The sequence below is a fragment of the Lipophrys pholis genome, assembly GCF_963383615.2.
Source record: "Lipophrys pholis genome assembly, chromosome: 11".
Lineage (NCBI taxonomy): Eukaryota > Metazoa > Chordata > Actinopteri > Blenniiformes > Blenniidae > Lipophrys > Lipophrys pholis.
Window position 1 is genome coordinate 29,225,756 of NC_137631.1, and position 21,676 is coordinate 29,247,431.

The 21,676-nt window shown below is 42.7% G+C and overlaps 1 protein-coding gene across 1 annotated transcript in view; it reads right to left on the bottom strand.

Moving 5' to 3' along the window:
* Nucleotides 1–20,245, bottom strand: part of LOC308116950 (aminopeptidase N-like) — a 24,812-nt gene extending 4,567 nt beyond the window's left edge. The window contains exons 1-19 of the mRNA XM_080475479.1: nucleotides 19,220–20,245; nucleotides 17,141–17,283; nucleotides 16,629–16,765; nucleotides 16,436–16,556; nucleotides 15,348–15,502; nucleotides 15,154–15,267; nucleotides 11,729–11,872; nucleotides 10,556–10,621; nucleotides 10,210–10,275; nucleotides 9,976–10,118; nucleotides 9,186–9,268; nucleotides 8,038–8,171; nucleotides 7,456–7,511; nucleotides 6,608–6,755; nucleotides 5,950–6,038; nucleotides 4,876–4,989; nucleotides 3,573–3,740; nucleotides 3,267–3,407; nucleotides 1,400–1,463 (exon numbers count right to left, since the gene is read on the bottom strand). Coding sequence (XP_080331605.1) covers nucleotides 1,400–1,463; nucleotides 3,267–3,407; nucleotides 3,573–3,740; nucleotides 4,876–4,989; nucleotides 5,950–6,038; nucleotides 6,608–6,755; nucleotides 7,456–7,511; nucleotides 8,038–8,171; nucleotides 9,186–9,268; nucleotides 9,976–10,118; nucleotides 10,210–10,275; nucleotides 10,556–10,621; nucleotides 11,729–11,872; nucleotides 15,154–15,267; nucleotides 15,348–15,502; nucleotides 16,436–16,556; nucleotides 16,629–16,765; nucleotides 17,141–17,283; nucleotides 19,220–19,827 — 2,694 coding nt within the window. The 5' untranslated portion in view covers nucleotides 19,828–20,245. The remainder of the gene's footprint in view (nucleotides 1–1,399; nucleotides 1,464–3,266; nucleotides 3,408–3,572; nucleotides 3,741–4,875; nucleotides 4,990–5,949; nucleotides 6,039–6,607; nucleotides 6,756–7,455; nucleotides 7,512–8,037; nucleotides 8,172–9,185; nucleotides 9,269–9,975; nucleotides 10,119–10,209; nucleotides 10,276–10,555; nucleotides 10,622–11,728; nucleotides 11,873–15,153; nucleotides 15,268–15,347; nucleotides 15,503–16,435; nucleotides 16,557–16,628; nucleotides 16,766–17,140; nucleotides 17,284–19,219) is intronic.
* Nucleotides 20,246–21,676: the final 1,431 nt, after the last annotated feature.

Sequence of the window (21,676 nt, forward strand, 5' to 3'; positions counted from 1 at the left end):
CAATCCGTCATCCATCAATACATCATCCATCAATACATCATCCATCAATACGTCATCCATCTATACATCATCCATCAATACATCATCCATCAATAAGTCATCCATCAAGACATCAATACGTCATCCATCAATACGTCATCCATCAATACGTCAATACGTCATCCATCAATACATCATCCATCAATACGTCATCCATCAATACATCATCCATCAATACATCATCCATCAATACGTCATCCATCTATACATCACCCATCAATACATCATCCATCAATAAGTCATCCATCAAGACATCAATACGTGATCCATCAATACGTCATCCATCAATACATCAATACGTCATCCATCAATACGTCATCCATCAATACGTCAATACGTCATCCATCAATACATCAATACGTCATCCATCAATACGTCATCCATCAATACGTCATCCATCAATACGTCATCCATCAATACATCAATACGTCATCCATCAATCCGTCATCCATCAATCCGTCATCCATCAATACATCATCCATCAATACATCATCCATCAATACATCATCCATCAATACGTCATCCATTGATACGTCATCCATCAATACATCATCCATCAATACGTCATCCATCAATACATCAATACGTCATCCATCAATCCGTCATCCATCAATACATCATCCATGAATACATCAATACATCAATACGTCATCCATCAATACGTCATCCATCAATACATCAATACGTCATCCATCAATCCGTCATCCATCAATACGTCATCCATCAATACGTCATCCATCAATACATCAATACGTCATCCATCAATACATCAATACGTCATCCATCAATACGTCATCCATCAATACGTCATCCATCAATACATCATCCATCAATACATCAATACATCAATACGTCATCCATCAATACGTCATCCATCAATACATCATCCATCAATACATCAATACGTCATCCATCAATCCGTCATCCATCAATACGTCATCCATCAATACGTCATCCATCAATACGTCATCCATCAATACATCAATACGTCATCCATCAATCCGTCATCCATCAATACGTCATCCATCAATACATCAATACGTCATCCATCAATACATCAATACGTCATCCATCAATACGTCATCCATCAATCCGTCATCCATCAATACGTCATCCTTCAATAAATGACAAAGTGTAAAATGACAAATGTGCAACAAAGTTTGATAAAAGAGTAAAATGCATCATTAATAAAATCGCCAGAACCTGAAATTTAATTTTATAAAAACTTAAAACGGAGATCCAGAACGCGTCTTTAAGAGTATTAATAAATAGATGTGAACAAATACCTGATTTAAAAATGTTGGAAAAAAAAAAAAATTAATAAATTCTGAAACGACTCGGTAAAAATTCACAAACTCACCTCCTGCAGCTCGAACTGTGTGGAGAACCTTTTGGAAACCACCGAGATTACCGACACCGAGTCCCTGGAAGAGCAGATTACACCTCAGTCAATCTCAGATTACACCTCAGTCAATCTCAGGTTACATCTCGGTCAATCTCAGGTTACATCTCGGTCAATCTCAGGTTACATCTCGGTCAATCTCAGATTACACCTCAGTCAATCTCAGGTTACATCTCAGTCAATCTCAGGTTACATCTCAGTCAATCTCAGATTACACCTCAGTCAATCTCAGGTTACACCTCAGTCAATCTCAGATTACACCTCAGTCAATCTCAGGTTACATCTCAGTCAATCTCAGGTTACATCTCAGTCAATCTCAGATTACACCTCAGTCAATCTCAGGTTACATCTCAGTCAATCTCAGATTACACCTCAGTCAATCTCAGGTTACATCTCAGTCAATCTCAGATTAAATCTAAATAAATCTCAGTCAATCTCAGAGAATAAATCACAGTAATATGGCGTAAATCAGAATAAATGTCAGAAGCAATCAGATTAAACCAGATGAAGTCAGATTAGCCATCAGAAATCATTAACCACTTTGTGTTTCAGGACTTTGGATTCATGAGAAGAAAACGTCCTCGACTCGTTTGAAGTTTACAACCAAGCGACTTGGTGGTGATGAACGAGTGAATAAAGGAGAAGCTGCTCTGGAATCAATCTCAATCAGTCGTTCATCACTCACAGTTTATGATTTAATCTCGTGACGTTGACAGATTAACGCTCAGCTTCCTGCTGGAGTAACGGCGATAAGCACTGATCACATGACCACACCGTCGCCACGGTTTATCACCACCGAGGTTCGAAGGTCGTGAGCAGACGACTCACATCATTTTCACATTGTCTACTCAGAAAAGTTTCCCGTTTCCATGGCAACGTTTTGAAAATGACAGAAACACTGAAATCGATGTAGTTTTCATGTTGGGCCACTAGTTGGTGCTGTTGTTTGTTTTAGTACTGAAAGCACACACACACACACACACACACACACACACACACACACACACACACACACACACACACACACACACACACACACACACACACACACACACACAGTGACTGTCAAAATAAAACCACCAAGTTGGATTGTTATTACGGTGACTGTCAAAATAAAACCACCAAGTTGGATTGTTATTACGGTGACTGTCAAAATAAAACTACCAAGTTGGATTGTTATTACGGTGGCTGTCAAAATAAAACCGCCAAGTTGGATTGATATTACGGTGACTGTCAAAATAAAACCGCCAAGTTGGATTGTTATTACGGTGACTGTCAAAATAAAACCACCAAGTTGGATTGATATTACGGTGACTGTCAAAATAAAACCACCAAGTTGGATTGTCAAAATAAAACCGCCAAGTTGGATTGTTATTACGCTGACTGTCAAAATAAAACCACCAAGTTGGATTGTTATTACGGTGACTGTCAAAATAAAACAATCAACTTGGATTGTTATTACGGTGGCTGTCAAAATAAAACCACCAACTTGGATTGTTATTACGGTGACTGTCAAAATAAAACAATCAACTTGGATTGTTATTACGGTGGCTGTCAAAATAAAACCACCAACTTGGATTGTTATTACGGTGACTGTCAAAATAAAACAATCAACTTGGATTGTTATTACGGTGGCTGTCAAAATAAAACCACTAAGTTGGATTGTTATTACGGTGGCTGTCAAAATAAAACCACTAAGTTGGATTGTTATTACGGTGACATTACTTGAAGACGTCATGGAAACGGCGCTTCAGAATATAATCCCACTAAATTCCGATCACCTACGAATGTTCAGCGTTTTGGGTCGCGGCGTGAACAGACTCACCACAAGCTGACGCTGTCCCAGTTCGCTCTGATGAAGTTCCAGGCCAGCCCGTGTCCCACTGCATTCTGGGCAACGTCCTGGACTGTGGAGGCGGCGTCCATGAGGCGGAACTTCTCCGGGTCCAGAGTGTAGTCCAGTAGTCTGGAGGAGGAGGAGGAGGAGGAGGAGGAGGAGGAGCAGGTCGTCACCCAGGGTGTGTGTGTGTGTGTGTGTGTGTGTGTGTGTGTGTGTGTGTGTGTGTGTGTGTGTGTGTGTGTGTGTGTGTGTGTGTGTGTGTGTGTGTGTGTGTGTGTGTGTGTCCTCCACCTGCTCAGCAGCCAGATCTTGCTGCTGCAGGTGAGGGCGTGTCTCAGCTGCTCCTTCTCCGACGTGTCTTTGGACTTCAGGTACGTCTTCCAGGCGAACTCCCATTCCTCCTTCCCGCCGGCGGCCACCGCCTGGCAGTAGATGACGGCCCGCAGGTTGGGGGGGATGCTGGAACACACACACACACACACACACACACACACACACACACACACACACACACACACACACACACACACACACACACACAGTGTTATTCAAATTTAATGCAGGTCAAGTTCAAGTCCAAACCAAAAATCATTGGTTCAGTTTATGATGTAATAAAATTTGCAAAATATTCGGGGAGACGTATTCTTCCTGGCACATAATGTAATATTAAACATTTTTAAGTTTTGGACTAACAAGCCTTGTTACTCTTTAACCATTTACAAGACATTTGTTTAAATACTGAGAAAATAGAATATTGTTTTTGTAAAATATTCATTTTATATTTGATAAAAATTCAACCATATTTCTCGTCTGAAATCTTAACTAATGTCTGTAATTGAAAGAAGGAGAATTCCTGCTTATTCTAAAAAGTACACTAGTGTCAGTAGTCAGGCCTGTACGGAGATATATATATATATACACGTATATATATATTTACGTACATACATACATACAGTAGTCAGACTGTATGGTGTACAGTCTGACTACTGACAGGTGTTTGGGTGTGATCATGTATATTAGGGAGGGGTTATGTCCTTAATATTAGATGTATATATTTACATATATAAAACGATATATTGTTAATTTAGTATGTATATGTATTTATAGTTTTTAGCTTCATATTTATAGATTTGAGGTTTCTGTCTCATCGTGTTTGTAAATGTATTTTCATAAAATATACATTTTGTTATTTATATTGTGAAATGAATGAATATGTATTCTGTAATATTCTAAAATGAATGAATTAAACAATATCTGGATGAAATATATTTATATTACCAGTATAGTATATAGTACTATTGATCGAACTCACACTGTATCGTTATCGTCCATCTACTGAGCATGTGCAGGACGAGGAGCAGCGTTTTCAAAACCATTGTGTTTTCTTGTGTTTCCACGGCGACCGAGCCGGAGCTTTTGTCCAGAAACATTTGTTTTCAGCGACTCTGAGCGCCGTCGTCGTGGAAACGGCCTCCAAAACAGGAGGAAAGTTTATGGTTTGGACTTAATGTGGTTGTGAGCGGTGTGTTACAGGTGGTGGTTTGGACGTTGCCACGGCAGCAGGTAGTTTCCGGGAGATAAAGCAGCCGGGTACCGATTGGTGGACGAGTTGCTGTTCATCCACTCGGCATACTTGGTGGTCGCCATGGTGACGCAGGCCGGGAGTCCGTTGGCGCAGGCGACCTCTACCGCCAGCAGCTGGCTGTGACTTCACAGGAGAAACAAGACACGGGTTACAGGAGAGTCCAGGACGACCTGCAGAAAGAACTCCGGCTTCGTTTACTTTATTTCAACTTGTTTAATTATTCATTCCTGTTGAATAATAGCTTTTCTCATCATTATCAATATCATGACTGTTTATTTATTTACTTAAAGAAATCTGTACCTTGTTCTCAATAAGAATAAAAAAACCATCTCATGTTCATGTCAGGTTGTTCATCCACAGAAAATTAGAAAAGAACAAGTCGGGAGTTACTTGATAAAGTTACTCGTAATGTAACGGTACTGGACTACAGACAAAGGTATCATCATTCATTCATTCATTTTCTTCCGCTTATCTGTTTCCGGGTCGCGGGGGTGTCAGTCTGAGCACCGTCACCCAGATCACATCGGACCGATTAAGAACCTTCCTGCAGGTGGAGAGCCCACAGGAAGGTGGAGAGCCCACAGGAAGGTGGAGAGCCCACAGGAAGGTGGAGAGCCCACAGGAAGGTGGAGAGCCCACAGGAAGGTGGAGAGCCCACAGGAAGGTGGCGCCCGGCGTGGGACATGAACCCTCTACCCTGAGATTGTGAGTCTCATGCTCTACCAACTGAGCTAGCCGGGGAACAAGGTATCATCCTCCGCCTTATTTATTATTATTATTATTAGTAGTAGTAGTAGTATTAGCATTATTATTATTATTATCATTATCATTATATATATATATATATAGATTTATTATTATTAATATGAATATGAATATTAACAACAATAAATATCATATTCATATTAATATTAATATGAATATGATATTTCTTGTTGTTATTGTTCGGAGAGGGCCAGCTGGCTCCTCGTTCATCTGGTTCCTCGAAGCGACAGCCTCACGTTCTCGTTCTGCTCTGAAGCGACGGAGGAAACGTCTGCAGAGACTCTGGAAGCAGCTGGAGGAAACGTGGCGGGAGCTTACTGCTGAGAATGATCCCCAGGCGCTGTGTCGTTGTCTGTGTGGTTCCTGAAGAACCCGTAGAACGTCTCCACCTGAGTCCGGAGGTACATCTGCAGGGAACGACAGCGTTACAGCAGAGCGTCGTGTTTTAATGCTGCAGAAACACTCATCAAGGACGTTAACGTCACTTTGTCTCGCAGAAGGTTTTTCTTTTGTTTGCCAGGAACTACTGAAAGTCCAAACGCTGCTCTGAAGTTCTATCTGAAATTCTATCTGACGTTCTACCTGAAGCTCTACTTGAAAGGTTCTACCTGAAAGTTCTACCTGAAGTTCTACCTGAAGTTCCATAATAAGTTCTACCTGAAAAGTTCTACCTGAAGTTCTATATGAAGTTCTACCTGAAGTACTTCCTGAAGTTCTGAGTGAAGTTCTACCTGAAAAGTTCTACCTGAGGTTCTACCTGAAGTTCTACCTGAAGCTCTATGTGAAGTTCTACCTGAAGTACTTCCTGAAGTTCTGAGTGAAGTTCTACCTGAAAAGTTCTACCTGAAGTTTTACCTTAAGTTCTTCTATCAGAAGTTCTAATGAAAACTCAAACTCGAGTTTAAACGGCGACTCGCCATCCTGTTGTTTGCTTTGCGTGTCAGTTGATCTTTACGGTGAAACGAGGAGAACGTACCTGCATCGGGCCGAACACCTCGGAACGGTCGAACATCCTCACAAGGTAGCGCATGTTGTGAGTCGCTGAGTCCCAGGGAAGGAACTCGATCTCGTCTCTCAGGAAACGAGTCGAGTTCAGAGCCAGAGTCATGTCCACCACGTTGGCCCTGAGGAAGAGATCCAGAGGAACCGTTTAATCCACAGCATTTTAAAGCACAGGAAGATGCTCTATAAACTGGATGTCAGAGGAGGGAGATGCTCTATAATTTGGATGTGAGAGGAGGAAGATGCTCTATAATCTCGGTGTTAGAGGAGGAAGATGCTCTATAATCTGGACGTTAGAGGAGGAAGATGCTCTATAATCTGGGTGTGAGAGGAGGAAGATGCTCTATAATCTGGGCGTTAGATGGGGAAGGTGCTCTGTGATCTGGATGTTAGAGGAGGAAGGTGCTCTATAATCTGGATGTGAGAGGAGGAAGATGCTCTATAATCTGGATGTGAGAGGAGGAAGATGCTCTATAATCTGGAAGTGAGAGGAGGAAGATGCTCTAAAATTGGATGTTAGAGGAGGGAGATGTCTATGATCTGATGTTAGCGGAGGAAGACGCTCTATAATCTGGACGTTAGAGGAGGAAGATGCTCTATAATCTCGATGTTAGAGGAGGAAGGAGCTCTATAATCTGGACGTGAGAGGAGGAAGATGCTCTAAAATTTGATGTTAGAGGAGGAAGGAGCTCTATAATCTCGAAGTTAGAGGAGGAAGGAGCTCTATAATCTGGAAGTGAGAGGAGGAAGATGCTCCATAATGAAAGTTGGCTCTTCTTCACTGCAGCTGCTTTCGTACTAAAACCCAGTCCCTCTACGTACCTCACTAAGTTGAAAACATCGTCAATGATCTGCCCTCGATTCATCAACGGGATCCGCTGAGAGAGAGAAAGAGAGAGAGAGAGAGAGAGAGAGAGAGAGAGAGAGAGAGAGAGAGAGAGAGAGAGAGAGAAGAGAGAGAGAGAGAGAAAGAGAGAGAGAGAGAGAGAGAGAGAGAGAGATAGAGAGAAAGAGAGAGAGAGAGAGAGAGAGAGAGAGAGAGAGAGAGAGAGAGGTCAGCAGACTGATGGTCAATATCTCATATTTCTAATCTCCAATAAGAATTTCCAATGAGGCCAAAGTTCAAGCTTCAATCAATCAAAGCAGATTTTCTTCTTCTGTGTTTTTCTAATCCTGACGACAACATTCCTGGTTCAGTCTCCGTCAGGCCCCAGAACCCTCGTCTCCTCTACAGTAGGGCGGTAGAATAATCTGGATTATTTTACAGCTGCTTGTAAAACCCTCAGGTGGTTTACTGAAACTGGTCACAGCCTCCAGCAGGAAACAGGAAACGATCCATGAATTTCCTGAAACTGTGAAGATAAAATGTTTTTCCTTATTGAGTCTAATAAAAGAAGAACTGACTCCGGGGTCGGTCTCCAGCTGGGTGAAGAGCCGCTCCCAGTTCTCACGGTTGTAATTGACCCTGAAGTAGCCGCTGCAGTTGACGTTTGCCAGGATCCACTCGCCGTCCTGAGCAATAAAATCAGGTTTCTTCACTGTCGGGAAACAAACACAGAGTTTCAGAGGAGAACAAATTAAAAGTTAATGCAGAAGAATGGCAGCTGGAGTGTCTTCCAGAGGACGAGTGACGTCAAGACCAGGAACCTCCGACTCAGCGAGAGACAAACTGGAAGCAGATGGATCATCTGGAGTCTGTGTTCTCTGTGGTGAAGCTCTGCAGCTCTATGTCTCTGTAGCTCTAATTAGCTCTATGTCTCTAGCTCTATTCTGTAGCTTTATGTCTCTTTGTAGCTCTATGTCACATTATAGCTCTATGTTTCTCTGTAGCTCTATCGTGCTATAGCTCAATGTCTCAATAGCCCTATGTCTCTCTGTAGTTATATGTTGCTCTATAGGTTTACATCTCTATAGCTCTATATCTCTATAGATTTATGTCTCTCTGTAGCTCTATCGCGCTATATCTCAATGTCTCTATCGCTCTTTGTCTCTCTGTAGCTCTATGTTGCTCTATAGCCCGATGTCTCTATAGCTCTGTCTCAGTCGAGCTCTGCTTCTCTGTAGCTCTATTCTGTAGCTCTATGTCTCTTTGTAGCTCTGTGTCTCTCAGTAGCTTCATGTCGCGCTACAGCTCTATGTCTGTAGCTCTATTGCGCTATAGCTCTATGTCACCACCAGCTCTATGTCTCTCAGTAGCTCTATGTCTCTATAGCTCTATGTCGCTCTGTTTTTATCTTATATTTCCTTCCTCAGTCGTCTGCAGTTGTTGAATTTGAGGCAAATTTAAAAAGAGTCGATCCTCTTTCTCGTCATCTCTTTGATGAAACAGGAGACGCCGAGCTGCCGTCTCACTGCCGTCCCACTGCCGTCCCACTGCCGTCCCACTGCCGTCCCACTGCCGTCTCACTGCCGTCCCACTGCCGTCCCACTGCCGTCCCACTGCCGTCTCACTGCCGTCCCACTGCCGTCTCACTGCCGAAGCTTCGTTTCTCCAGAGTTTCCGTCAACACGACGACAGAGCAGGTGACTGGTGTGTTTTCAGGGTGGATTACCTGGACCTCTGACGTTAAAGTCCAGGTCTCTGCCTTTGTCCGTCTTGCTGGACATGTAGTCGATGTGGATGTTCCACAGGAGACTGAAGAAACATGAGAACACGTCATTACGTCTCCACAGGCTCAGCAAGCAGCTGCAGCATCACATGATTAAAGGTTTGGAGGCGTCATAGTGAGGCTGAGGGTTAAACAGCAGGTCAGACTGAACAACAGCCAGAGCTGCAATCTACTGTAATCTACTGTAATCTACTGTAATCTACTGCAATCAGCCGCCGTGACTTCATGCAGGTCTGCCAGGTAAAACAAAAGCAGCTCACGTGGAAACTGATCGTCAATCTTTCTTTCTTTCTTTCATGATTCAGTTTTACCGACGGACTCAGAGTCGCCTTCACGTCTCGAGGCTGAACCTCGGTTCTGCAGGCGTGAAACGGATCGGCGTCTCTATGAAACGCTGGAGGTGAAGCTTTGAACCAAATGGCGGTTCTGGTGTCGCGTGTTGTAGAGTTTCTTTATACTCTACATAGAGCAGCAGGAAGAAACAGCTGAAGAGGAGGAGCCGATGTGTCGACATGTGAACAAGACTGAAAAACATCATCCTGCTCTATGATCTGGATGATAGAGGAGGAAGATGCTCTATAATCTAGAGGGAGGTGCTCTATAATCAGGAGGTTAAGAGAAAGATGCTCTATAATCTGATGTTAGAGGATGGTGCTCTATTATCTGGATGATAGAAGAGGATGGTGCTCTATAATCTGAATGTCAGAGGAGGAAGATGCTCTATAATCTCCACCTGGACTCGGCCGTGTTGTTGTAGAGGAACTGCCTCTGGGAAACTTCTCCGCTGGTTGTGTCGATGGTGACCAAAGGAAATCCCCTCTGGCTGACCCACGGCTCCATGAACTCAGAAACTTTGAGATACCCAGTGGATTCACTCTGTGAACGTTGCAACAGGTTCAGTCTGTTTTGATTCTAAAGGCAACGTCATCAGCATTAGCATTAGCATTAGCATTGAGAACCGTCTCACCTTCTGTAAGGAGGCCCAGAGGTCGTGGTGGTCCGTGCTTTGAAACCTGAAGGTTTTCAGGTAATCCTGAAACACACAGGGACAAATAATCCACCGTCAGGAGGCTTGAACCATTCACTCTTAACACAGATCGATACGCGGATTGATTGATCCATTGGAGGCAAAAACCTGGCTGGACTTCATATGAACAGTTTGACTGACGTCCACATTTCTCATTTAGAAACAGGAAGTGTGAACTTGGTCCCTGTGCAGCTTCAGCATCACCTCACCGCACGGCGAGTCAAACCTCACAGGGCGTCTCGTGTTTCACAGCGTTTCATTTCCACCGTAGACAGAAATCACTCACTTTGATCCCTGTGTTGAAATCTTTTGATCCCATGACGTTCTCCAGCATCCTGAGCAGCATGGCGCCCTGCAGAGAAGAACATCATCAATACAGGTCTCCAATCAATACAGGTCTCTAATCAATACAGGTCTCTAATCAATACAGGTCTCCAATCAATACAGGTCTCTAATCAATACAGGTCTCTAATCAATACAGGTCTCCAATCAATACAGGTCTCTAATCAATACAGGTCTCTAATCAATACAGGTCTCTAATCAATACAGGTCTCTAATCAATCAGAATCTGAACAAACGTGATCAAACTGAATTGTGAACAAAAGTGAAAAAAACAATGAGGTTAAAGAAAGAAAATACTTCAGAGGAAATAGTTTCATCTAGAAAAGAAAGATGCTTTTATTTTAGTATCAACGTTGCAACTTCCTGTTCTGTTTGATCAGTTGACAGTTAAAACAGGTAAAAGGGTAAAAAAATAAAAGTTTAAATTTGAAAAATTAAAAAAGGAATAAAAAGCTGTAATGGCTGAAATATCTAGAGGATATCTAAACTTCCACAAACAGATCTGATCATTAAAACAGTTTGAAAATGGCAGAAAGACCTAAAAATTGTACCAACGACTAAAATCGCCAACATTTTTAATAAAATTAAAAAAACAGAAAAATCTGGTAAGAAAAAGTTAAAATTGTTGAAGTGTCTTTAATTTGACCTTCAGTTATAAAGAACTGAAGCTTGTTCTCTGGCCAATCAATCGATCAATAAAGTTCATAAGAAGTTAGCGCAGACCAAGTTAGCATCACTAGCGTGTTAGCCCTTAGCTCGTATCAATGCGAACTAGGTAGGTCAGGAGAAACACTGAGCAGCGAGCGTCTCCATGGCAACAGGTGCTGATCTCCTTTGATCTCATCCATGACGTTCCGCTCTCATCCACTTTGTATGGGAACTTTTTTTGCAGTTTTTTAGATATATTCAGAAACGATTCAACGATAACGTCCCAAAATCTAATGGATGATGACGTATCATCACTGGAGATTTCATACAACTCAGGTGAGAACGTTTGTGAAAACTTGGTAAAATATATACAAACCATTAAATAAAGAAATAACTATGTTGAATGTGTCAGGTTCACCAGGACGAAGGGGCGGGGCTCCCCCGTACCGGCGGCGGCGTGAGGACTCACCTTGTTGTAGGTGATGGTGTCGAACATCTGGTATATGGAGTCGTAAGTCTGGATGTCGTCCTCCGGGACGACGAGGGGACGAGACGAGGTCAGAGCGTCGGCCTCGAACGCCGTCAGCATGCAGTCCATCACAAACGACTCGAACTGCGGGAGGATGTTTGGTAACCCGGGATTAAAATCACATTAAAAACGTTTCAAATGAAAACGCATCGTTTCAAATTAAAAGAAAATCACGATTACACGGCACCGTTCTGAAAACGTTGTCCGTTTCCACGGCAACCACAGAAACACGGATGTAGTTAGCATGTTGGGCCATTAGTGGGTGCTGTTGGTTGAATTCTGAGTTTTAGACGTTTTAGTCATTTTAACTGGTGAGATAATTTTTTCTTTTTTCTTTTTTCATCGTATTTATCTACTGAATAATTGAAACGATTTCAGCTGGTTTTAATGTTTCTGAAATGTAATTTTTTTGTTGTTGCCATTTTGGTAGTTTTAGCTGTTTTAATGGTTGTAGTTGTTCAATTTATTCATTTATTCATTTATTCATTTATTCATTTATTCATTTATTTATTTATTTATTTATTTATTTATAGCTATTTTCTTAAATTTAAATTGTTTGTATTTTCAGTTGTTTTATGCACGTTTACACAATGACGTTTCAACTAAAACACATTGTTTTTGTGGGGAGAACATTCTAGTGGACAGACCACCAAGTTGGATTGTTATTATGGTGACTGTCAAAATAACTTGGATGGGGGGCGTGGCCTAAATCAACCTGGACCTTGAGCCCCGGGGCCGGACTTTGGACTCAAACAACTCGGCCTCTTCCAGATTTAAAGAGTTCTTCTCTGGTAGTGTCAGCCCAGGACTCTCAGACTTACACAAGTCAAATCGTTCTGAGGAAACAATAAATGTTTTCCAGGAAACTACAGAACGTCACACCCAGTCTCAACGGCCCACAGTAAAATATGACTGGGATTCGGTTGACACACTCTGGAAACAAGCGAAGGATCGTCTCAAACAGCAACACCAGATGGATTCTGTCCGGGGGAATCTGAATACTTTATTCATCTCTGGGGGAAATTCCACAAAGCAAAGCAAAGCATAACAGGGAGAAGTTCTACTTGACACGTGGACATCGTTATTATTGTCCTACTGAGCATGTGCACAACTATGGGTTACTACGGCCATGGGGCGCATGCGTGGTAGCATGGGTGCCCCCGTTGCCATGGAAACAGGGTTCTAGTCCCCGTCCAAAACGAGCCAAAACGATACTTTTCCCTGCCTGTCGTTCTTCAACAGTTTCCATGCTGGAAACATCTCCGTCCACGACACCATGAAAACTACTCTAAACGATGTAGGACATCTGCCAGGCCTGTAGGGGGCACTGTAATGCTGTCTCATAAATGCACCAAGAACGGAGAAGACGACACAGAGCATGAAGAAATATTTGTACAGGAGAAATCCATCATGTGTCCTTGTTAAAGCATCAGCAGCTTCGGCAGCGCCACCTGGAGGAGGTAGTCCGCCAAGTCTGTGTTGGTCAGTGACGTCACGGAGAGGGAGGCGGGGTTATAGGTCAAGAGGCGGGGACATGACATCACGGAGAGGAATGCGAGTTATAGGTCGAGAGGTGGGTGAGTGTGGTTGTTTTAGCATTTTAATATTTTTAGCATTTTAACTGTTTTAGCATTTTAACAGTTTTAGCATTTTAACTGTTTTAGCATTTTAGCAGTTTTAGCATTTTAACTGTTTTAGCATTTTAACTGTTTTAGTCAAGTCAAGTCAGCTTTATTTATACAGCACTTTAAAACAGTTGTGGCTGAGGTCAAAGTGCTTTCCAATAAAAGAGTAAAATAAAAAAGTACAGTAAAGAGTAAAGAGTAAAAACAGTGAAATACAATAAACAAACAATAGATTGGCAACAATAAAACCAGGGACAGAGTCTCAAACATGGTTAAAAGCCAAGGAATAAAAGTGGGTTTTAAGATTAGTTTTAAAAGTGGACAGTGAGGAGACAGAGGGGCTGCAACAGAAAAGGCCCTGTCCCCTCTGAGCTTTCGTTTGGACCTCGGTACCTCCAGAAGAAGCTGATCAGCTGACCGGAGGCACCGAGCAGGGGTGTAGGGGTGGAGCAGCTCAGAGAGGGAGGGCGGGGCAAGACCATTCAGAGATTTAAAAACAAATAAAAGAATCTTAAAATGAATTCTAAACTGCACAGGCAGCCAGTGGAGAGACGCCAGAACGGGTGTTCTGTGCTCCCTCTTAACTGCTCCAGTTAGAAGGCGGGCTGCAGCGTTCTGGACTAACTGGAGACGAGCGAGGGACGACTGGCTGACTCCAACATAAAGTGCGTTACAGTAATCCAGCCGGGATGGAATAAAAACTGGATTACTGTTTCAAAGTGCTGCTGTGCCAGAATGGTCTTTACCTTTGCCTTCTGAGGTGGAAGAAGCTGGACTGAACCACTGCCCTAATCTGAGAGTCCAATTTAAAATCACTGTCCATTCTAAAACCTAGGTTCAGAACCACTGGCTTCACATGTGGAACCAGGGGACCCAGGTCAATAAGAGGGGGTTTACAGGAGCCACTGGGCCCGAACACCATCACCTCAGTTTTGTTTTCATGAAAACTTAAAAAGTTAAAAGCCATCCAGGTTTTAAAGTCCTCAAGGCAGGACAGGAGAGGAGACAGTGAGGGGGCATCTTTCTTATTAAGTGGGACATAAATCTGGCTGTCGTCCGCATAACAGTGAAAAGAGACGCCGTGTCTCCTGAGGACAGAACCCAGTGGGAGAAGGTACAGGGGACAAAGCAGGGGCCCTAGAATTGAGCCTTGTGGAACCCCACATGTGAGAGGAGCAGAGGAGGATTCAGAGCCAGCAAGGCTAACACACATGGTTCTGTCTGCCAGATTGGATTTAAACCAGGCCAGAGCAGTACCACGGATGCCCACCAGGTGCTGCAGCCGGGACACCAAGATGCTGTGGTCCACGGTGTTGAATGCAGCAGTCAGGTCTAGAAGAACCAGGACCATATGATTTTAGCATTTTAACTGTTTCGCGGGGTTATAGGTTGAGAGGCAGGGCCATGACATCACGGAGAGGGAGGCGGGGTTATAGTTCGGGAGGCGGGGAGATTTCAGCTGATGTGCGTCTCGTCCGTCCACACGTCAAAGCTGAGGCGGCAATTTAAAAAAATTTTCCACTCTGGAACTCGTGCCAAAAAAACCCCCCAAAAACCCCACAAACTTTTTCAAGCTCCTCAAATGCCGATCAGACGAAAACCATGGCGACATGAAACGGCGTTGTGTTGTGGGCGGGGCCTGAGTGTTTTTCAAGTGGCTCCACCTTGGGAGCCACGTGAAAACCCTGAACTCCAGGTCGGACTGAGCGACCGGCGGACCGACGGTCCCTCTGAACTCACCATGTTGAAGGACGACTCCACGTGATCCACCGCCAGGTGGGACATGTAGGTGGCGAAGCCTTCCTTCAGCCACAGCATGTTCCACCACTTTATGGACACCAGGTTACCGAACCACTGAGAACAAACATTTGGAGGTTTATTTTTTTCGTTGAACTCGTTCATTCTGCTGCGATTCCAGGTTTGGTGGGTCGAACCTGATGAGCCATCTCGTGAGCCACGGTGATGGCGAGCTCCTCCTTGTGCTTCAGCGACGACACTCCGGGCTCGTAGAGCAGAGTCGTCTCCTGGTACGTGATCAGGCCCCAGTTCTCCATGGCCAGGGGCTCCAGGTCGGGCAGGGCCACCTGGTCTGAGGGGCGGAGTCACATGGTGTGGCTGCTAAACGCAACAACAGAACCCTCGACTCGTCTGCCTGACTGGACCAAAACTTTGAATGTCTGCAGAACTATAGGGAACTATGGAGGACTAAATGTGCCAAAATTAAATAAATAAGTACACCATTAAATAATTAATTAAATGTGTCATTTGGAATTAAATATATAAATGTTTCATTAAATGTGTCATTAATTAAATAAAATCTGAATTAATTTTATATAAAAACATGTTGAATTATTTCACTATTTAATTAATCATTTCATGGTTTAAATGGACCAAAATTAAATAAATAAGTCTACATTAAAAATATTAAATGAATGTGTATTTATTTGATCAAAATGGGAATTACATATATAAATGTGTCATTAAATCATTAAAATACCAATTTTATTTATTCATTTATGTAAAAAAAAACCTGAAAATATATATTTGATTCTAATTTTAATTAATTAATTAAATAAGCATTTAATTAATCATTTAATGATGTATTTTTTTTAATTTTGGCACATTTATTTCTTCATACAGACTATGAAATAACTCATTAAACAGTGAAATAATTTACATAAAATGAATTGCTTCCAATCTCAGTTTTAAGTAATTAATGATACATTTGATTAAATATATAACGGTGTATTTATTTATTTAATACATTTTTGCACATTTAATCCTCCATAGGTAACTTCTACCAGAATAAACATTACCAACGTTTCACAGTCAGCATTAACCTGCAGCTGTGATTAGCATTAGCATGCTAAACTAGATGTATTATGAATAGAGCAGTAAAATGAATCTTGTTCGGAAGCTTTCATCGCCTGTTGAGTAAAAACCCTGATTTTAATTTCCTCTTCAGTAAAAGGTGGAGAACCGTGACGTCACTGTGTCTTAATGTCCACACACAAAGTCTCACCGATTTCCGTAATCACGTAATTGAGACCAAACTTTTCCTGGAAGAAGTCGGAGATCCTTCCACTGATGCTCTCGGCGTATTTCGTTTGTCCGCGCTCCACGGCTTCACTCCGGGCGTGAGTCTGCAGGAAATAAAACGGGTGAGACGAAGAACAGGAGAAATCTACCGTGTGGAGAACTCGTCTGGCTCGTACTCTGAGCTTCACTCCAAATGTCGGGAAGAACGTCTCTGTGTGTTTCATTTTGGAGACGAAGAAGGCCATCAGGTAGGTGGACATCTTGGGCGTCGGCTGGAAGCTGGTGACCCTCCACCCGTCAACCTCTGAGCTGTCTGAGAGAAACACCACCACGTTAACGTTATCCTGAAGAACGACACCACCAGAGATTAGAACGTCATTGACAGAGACGCAGAGACATGAGAGCAGAACCAGGCTGAAACCTGACAGACACTCAGATCCTCAGAGTAGAACCAAACTGACGGTTTGATCTAAACTCAGACTTTTTGATCTAAACTCAGACTTTTAGTACATACAGACTCATTTAACTGAACCAGAACTCCTTAAAAATTAACCTTGAACTTTAAAAAAAAAAAAAAAAAAAAACTTTATATAAATGAATTTTGCTCGATGCCTGAAAGAACAAGACGTTTAAGAAAATAAAATTAAATTAAAGAAACCCCGTCATCATTGATGTTTGGTTTTCTCACCACGGAATTTTGTGTTTGCGTAGGCTTCGGTGCCCTTCCTGTGGATGATGGTGATGAGGAACTCAGCCCTCATGTCCGGCTCGTCGAAACAGGGAAACAGCATCCTGGCCATCGTCGGCTCAAAGTTGGTGGCGGCCAGAAACCTGGCAACAGAGAGAGACAGTAAGAAACCTGGAGACAGAGAGACAGTAAGAAACCTGGAGACAGAGAGAGACAGTAAGAAACCCGGAGACAGAGAGAGACAGTAAGAAACCTGGCAACAGAGAGAGACAGTAAGAAACCTGGAGACAGAGAGAGACAGTAAGAAACCTGGAGACAGAGAGAGACAGTAAGAAACCCGGAGACAGAGAGAGACAGTAAGAAACCTGGAGACAGAGAGAGACAGTAAGAAACCCGGAGACAGAGAGAGACAGTAAGAAACCTGGCAACAGAGAGAGACAGTAAGAAACCTGGAGACAGAGAGAGACAGTAAGAAACCCGGAGACAGAGAGAGACAGTAAGAAACCTGGCAACAGAGAGAGACAGTAAGAAACCTGGAGACAGAGAGAGACAGTAAGAAACCTGGAGACAGACAGAGAAAGACAGTAAGAAACCTGGAGACAGAGAGAGAGAGAGACAGTAAGAAACCCGGAGACAGAGAGAGACAGTAAGAAACCTGGAGACAGACAGAGAAAGACAGTAAGAAACCTGGCAACAAGGAAGTGTTATAAACACTTCCTTGTTTTATGAACCCAAAGAATTCAAAACTAAATGTAGGTCAAACATCTTGGAAGCTTTTCTTCATAATTGTTTTAACTCCATAAGATTTACGATCATCGTCAGTCCAGATTGTTTAAAACGTTTTTTTTTATATACTGTATAAATCTGTTGAATCACTTTGTTTTTAATCTGACAGCAAATATTTGTTTTGATTTTCAGCTTTATCAAATGATTAAACATAATATTTCATATATATTTGCGTCATAAGTTTTATTCTGTTTAATTCTATTTGTTTTTATCCTCTTAAATGTTGAATTAACAATAAAAAGTTTAAGACTTTTTCAGAATATTCTAATGATCTTTTCTCACATGTTCTGGATACTTCAGCATATAGATAGGAACCGGCATATAGAATATTTCAGTTGGTACTGTATATATTTTGATATCTTGAAACTTTGCACAGAATGTTTATACCTGTAAACATTTAGGTTTTAGTTATTATTTGTTAAGATTCTGCTCTTAACTGCTCTTGACTTTACAAATTTTTCTAGAAATTGAATTGTATTCAATCAAAAACATATATAAAAAACAACATTTTGTCATAAGTCAGTTTAAATTTTATTACTTTAATTATGATGACGTTGTGAAATCAAATTATAATTTAACTTTATATTTTCAGTATAAAAAAGGAAAGTAAATGTATATTTTCTCAAAATGTCTGTCAACAAAAATGTATATAACTTTTTAAGAGTTCCAGATTTTACGAAACTTTTTATGTAAAAATATTTAATAACGTTTAAAAAAAACCCAACAACAACACTTTTATTTAAAGTTTAGGTTAAAGGTTTATGTTAAACAAAATTATGATTCTATCATTATTTTGTATAAAATATTTTAATGTAATGACACTCATCATGATTTTGAGAATACTTTAATACATTATATACTTTTTAACAGGTTTTCTTTTGGCTTTTTTTTGTCAAAGTGAACTTTTCTTTTATAATAAAGTTTTTTTCCATTGTTCCCTTTGTGCTCATCACATTTCTCACGTTACAAAACTGTTGTTTTATCATTGCACTTGCAATTTTTTGAAAGTCACAACATATTTACGTACTTCTTAAAGATTTATTCACTCATGTCTTTATAATTCACCATCAAAAATAAACTTTGTTCCTTTCACACTTCACACTCATTATAAGATCATTTTGATCTCATTTCCTGATCATTTATTTCAATAAAGAGACTTTATTTGCTGTTTCAGATGTTTGACGCTGCTGATAGTAAAGATATTAACTTTTGTTGTCGTCGTTCAGAATAACTCCATGAATGTTGTGAAGTATTGAAGCTGCGGCGCCGTGTGGCAGCTCATCTTGGACTCACCTCTCGACTTTGGGGTCACCTTCAAACTCGGGGGTTCCCTCTACGTACGTGCTCAAGTACAGCCCCTCCATTAAGAGCGACATTTCCCCGCTGAAGCCCAGAAACAAGCTGTAGTTGCCTCCTTCCTTCAGGGGCTCATCCAGACGCACCTCCAGGAAGTGAGGGCTGGTGTCCTGGCTCTGCATGTGGGACACATCGAGCTGCTGGCCGGAGTCCTCGTCCACCACCCGGTGGTGGGACAGCGTCAGGCCCTGGCTGTGCAGGAAGATGCTGTGGGTGTTTTCCATGCAGAGGAAGTAGACGGTGGAGTTCCCGGTGAAGAGCGTGGTCTGGTTGGGGGTGGTGACGTTCACCTTCTCCTCGATCTGGGCGTAGAAGTGCGGCTGGATGAAGAGCTGGTAGGAGCTGGGCAGCAGGCTCCTGGGGAGCCGCATGTCCGGCAGCGGCGCCTCAGTGGTGGTCAGGGTGGTGGGGCGAGGCGTGGGGGGCGACTGGTTGTATTGGATCTTGTAGAAAGTCACCATGGCGATCAGTCCGGCCACGACCGAGATGGTCAGGACCACGAAGACGATGGCGAAGATCTTGGACACTCTGGACTTTTCCGCCATGGCCGACGGGGCGAGGAGGTCCCTGCTGACTGGACTGGAGGACAGACGAGTCTCGAGTGCGTCTGCCTCCGTCTCGGCTCCGGCTGCTCTTTAACACATCAGCCTCCCTCCCAGAAACTGGGCTTGGCCTCGGCAGCCCCGTCAGATTAAGCATTAACTTGGACGCTGCTGAAGGAGCAAAGAGTACGAGTGCGAGCGGGGCGACGTCCGCAGCAGATAGTCGGTCTCACTGTGCTCTCCGACATCTGGAGGCGGTTCCTCCGACTGGCCTGATGGGGGGTTGGGGGGTCAGGTAGTCAGGTGGTCAGGTGGACCTCGCCCTGCGCCTCTTCACAAACATATTCCCAGATGATAACGACAAGATGACCCGCTCTGCACGGGCAGGGACACCACCAGACCACAAGCCCTGCCTCCATACAGAAGCCGGGTCAGGTCCAGAGGCATGAAGCCCCTAAGAGGGCGGGGCGGGGCCAGCTGGACGGACTGACAGGGGAACCCCAGAACCACCCCGACACACACCTCATCAGAGGAGGGTGTGTTCTGGGAGCGGCCATTTCTTCCCCCAGTGTGTGAAAGTCAAGGAGACGATGCTGGACTCGAACCAAGGAACTTATGGAAGAGCAGCCAGATGGTGGGAGGCCACGCCCCCGTTAACCCCGACTGAACCAAATGAAGTTTATGACACAAGTGAGAACGCTTTGCAACCGACCGGGACCCAGAACATCTCCTAATGTAAAGCACCAGATGTTGGCCATCAGAAGCCCCGCCCACTCGTCCCTGTTTGACACGCCTTTACTTTGAAGGTACGCTGTGCAGAAAGTATCAGGACCGACAAACCACAGGTCAAGAGAAGCACAAACCAAAACACATCAAGGTTCTGGAGGCTTCAGAGTCCCACCGAGGCAGAAACAACTGTTTGAGAAGATCACCCTCTGCTGGCTGGGGAGAGGAACTGCACCACTTCACACTCGTGAAGTCAATGGAAATGTGCAAAGAATTACTGAAAGTCTGGATCAGTTCGATTCCTTCACTTTAGAACAGGAAGTCCAGGAGTCAGAATGGTTTCTTTACACTGCTGTCTTTGAAATGTTCAGCATTAGATTGGTGGTTGGGAGGACCAGGCTGCTGGGGGGCCGGTTTTGGTCTGATGTTTGAACTCCCGTTCTATATGATCATATTGTGTCTGAAGACTTTTCATTATTTATCATGATCAAAGGTTTATTTTGCTCCCATTTTGGATCACAATTATTACTTAGTTACTGATCTTATGTTTTATTTTTTCGGGTTTCAGTGCTGTAAAGCACCTTGTGATTCATGTCTGTGAAAGGTGCTATAAAAGTTCTATTCTACTTCATATCTGGAGATATTTTGCACTTCTGTGTGATTCTGTTTGTTTTAGATCTTTTAACATGTTCATGTTTAAATAAGTTTTGAATATTTGTGTCAATAGTTTCACTTTTTATTCCTAACTGGTAATACAGTAAAACCTGTGATGTAGAGACGCCCTAAAATCCAAGGGCAGTGTCCCTTGAAGACAGATGTCCTCTCTTGAGAGAGACGGGTCACGAGGACAAATTGTAGGAGCAGTTGATTCTGAAGTAACCAAATACCAAATATGTTGATTTAAAAGCACATAACTGAACCAATACAAGATGTATGCAATATAAATACATATGTATATATAAACATGTATATAAGGCGTATACAAGATAATTATTAAATCAGATTTAATTCACTTCAGGGACCACATACAGTCCAGTTTCATCCTGAGGGGACCAGACTGGTCAAATATTACTAGAATAACTTTTAAATTTACACTAGAAAGTTTTTCTTTGTGGTCAGAGTGGAC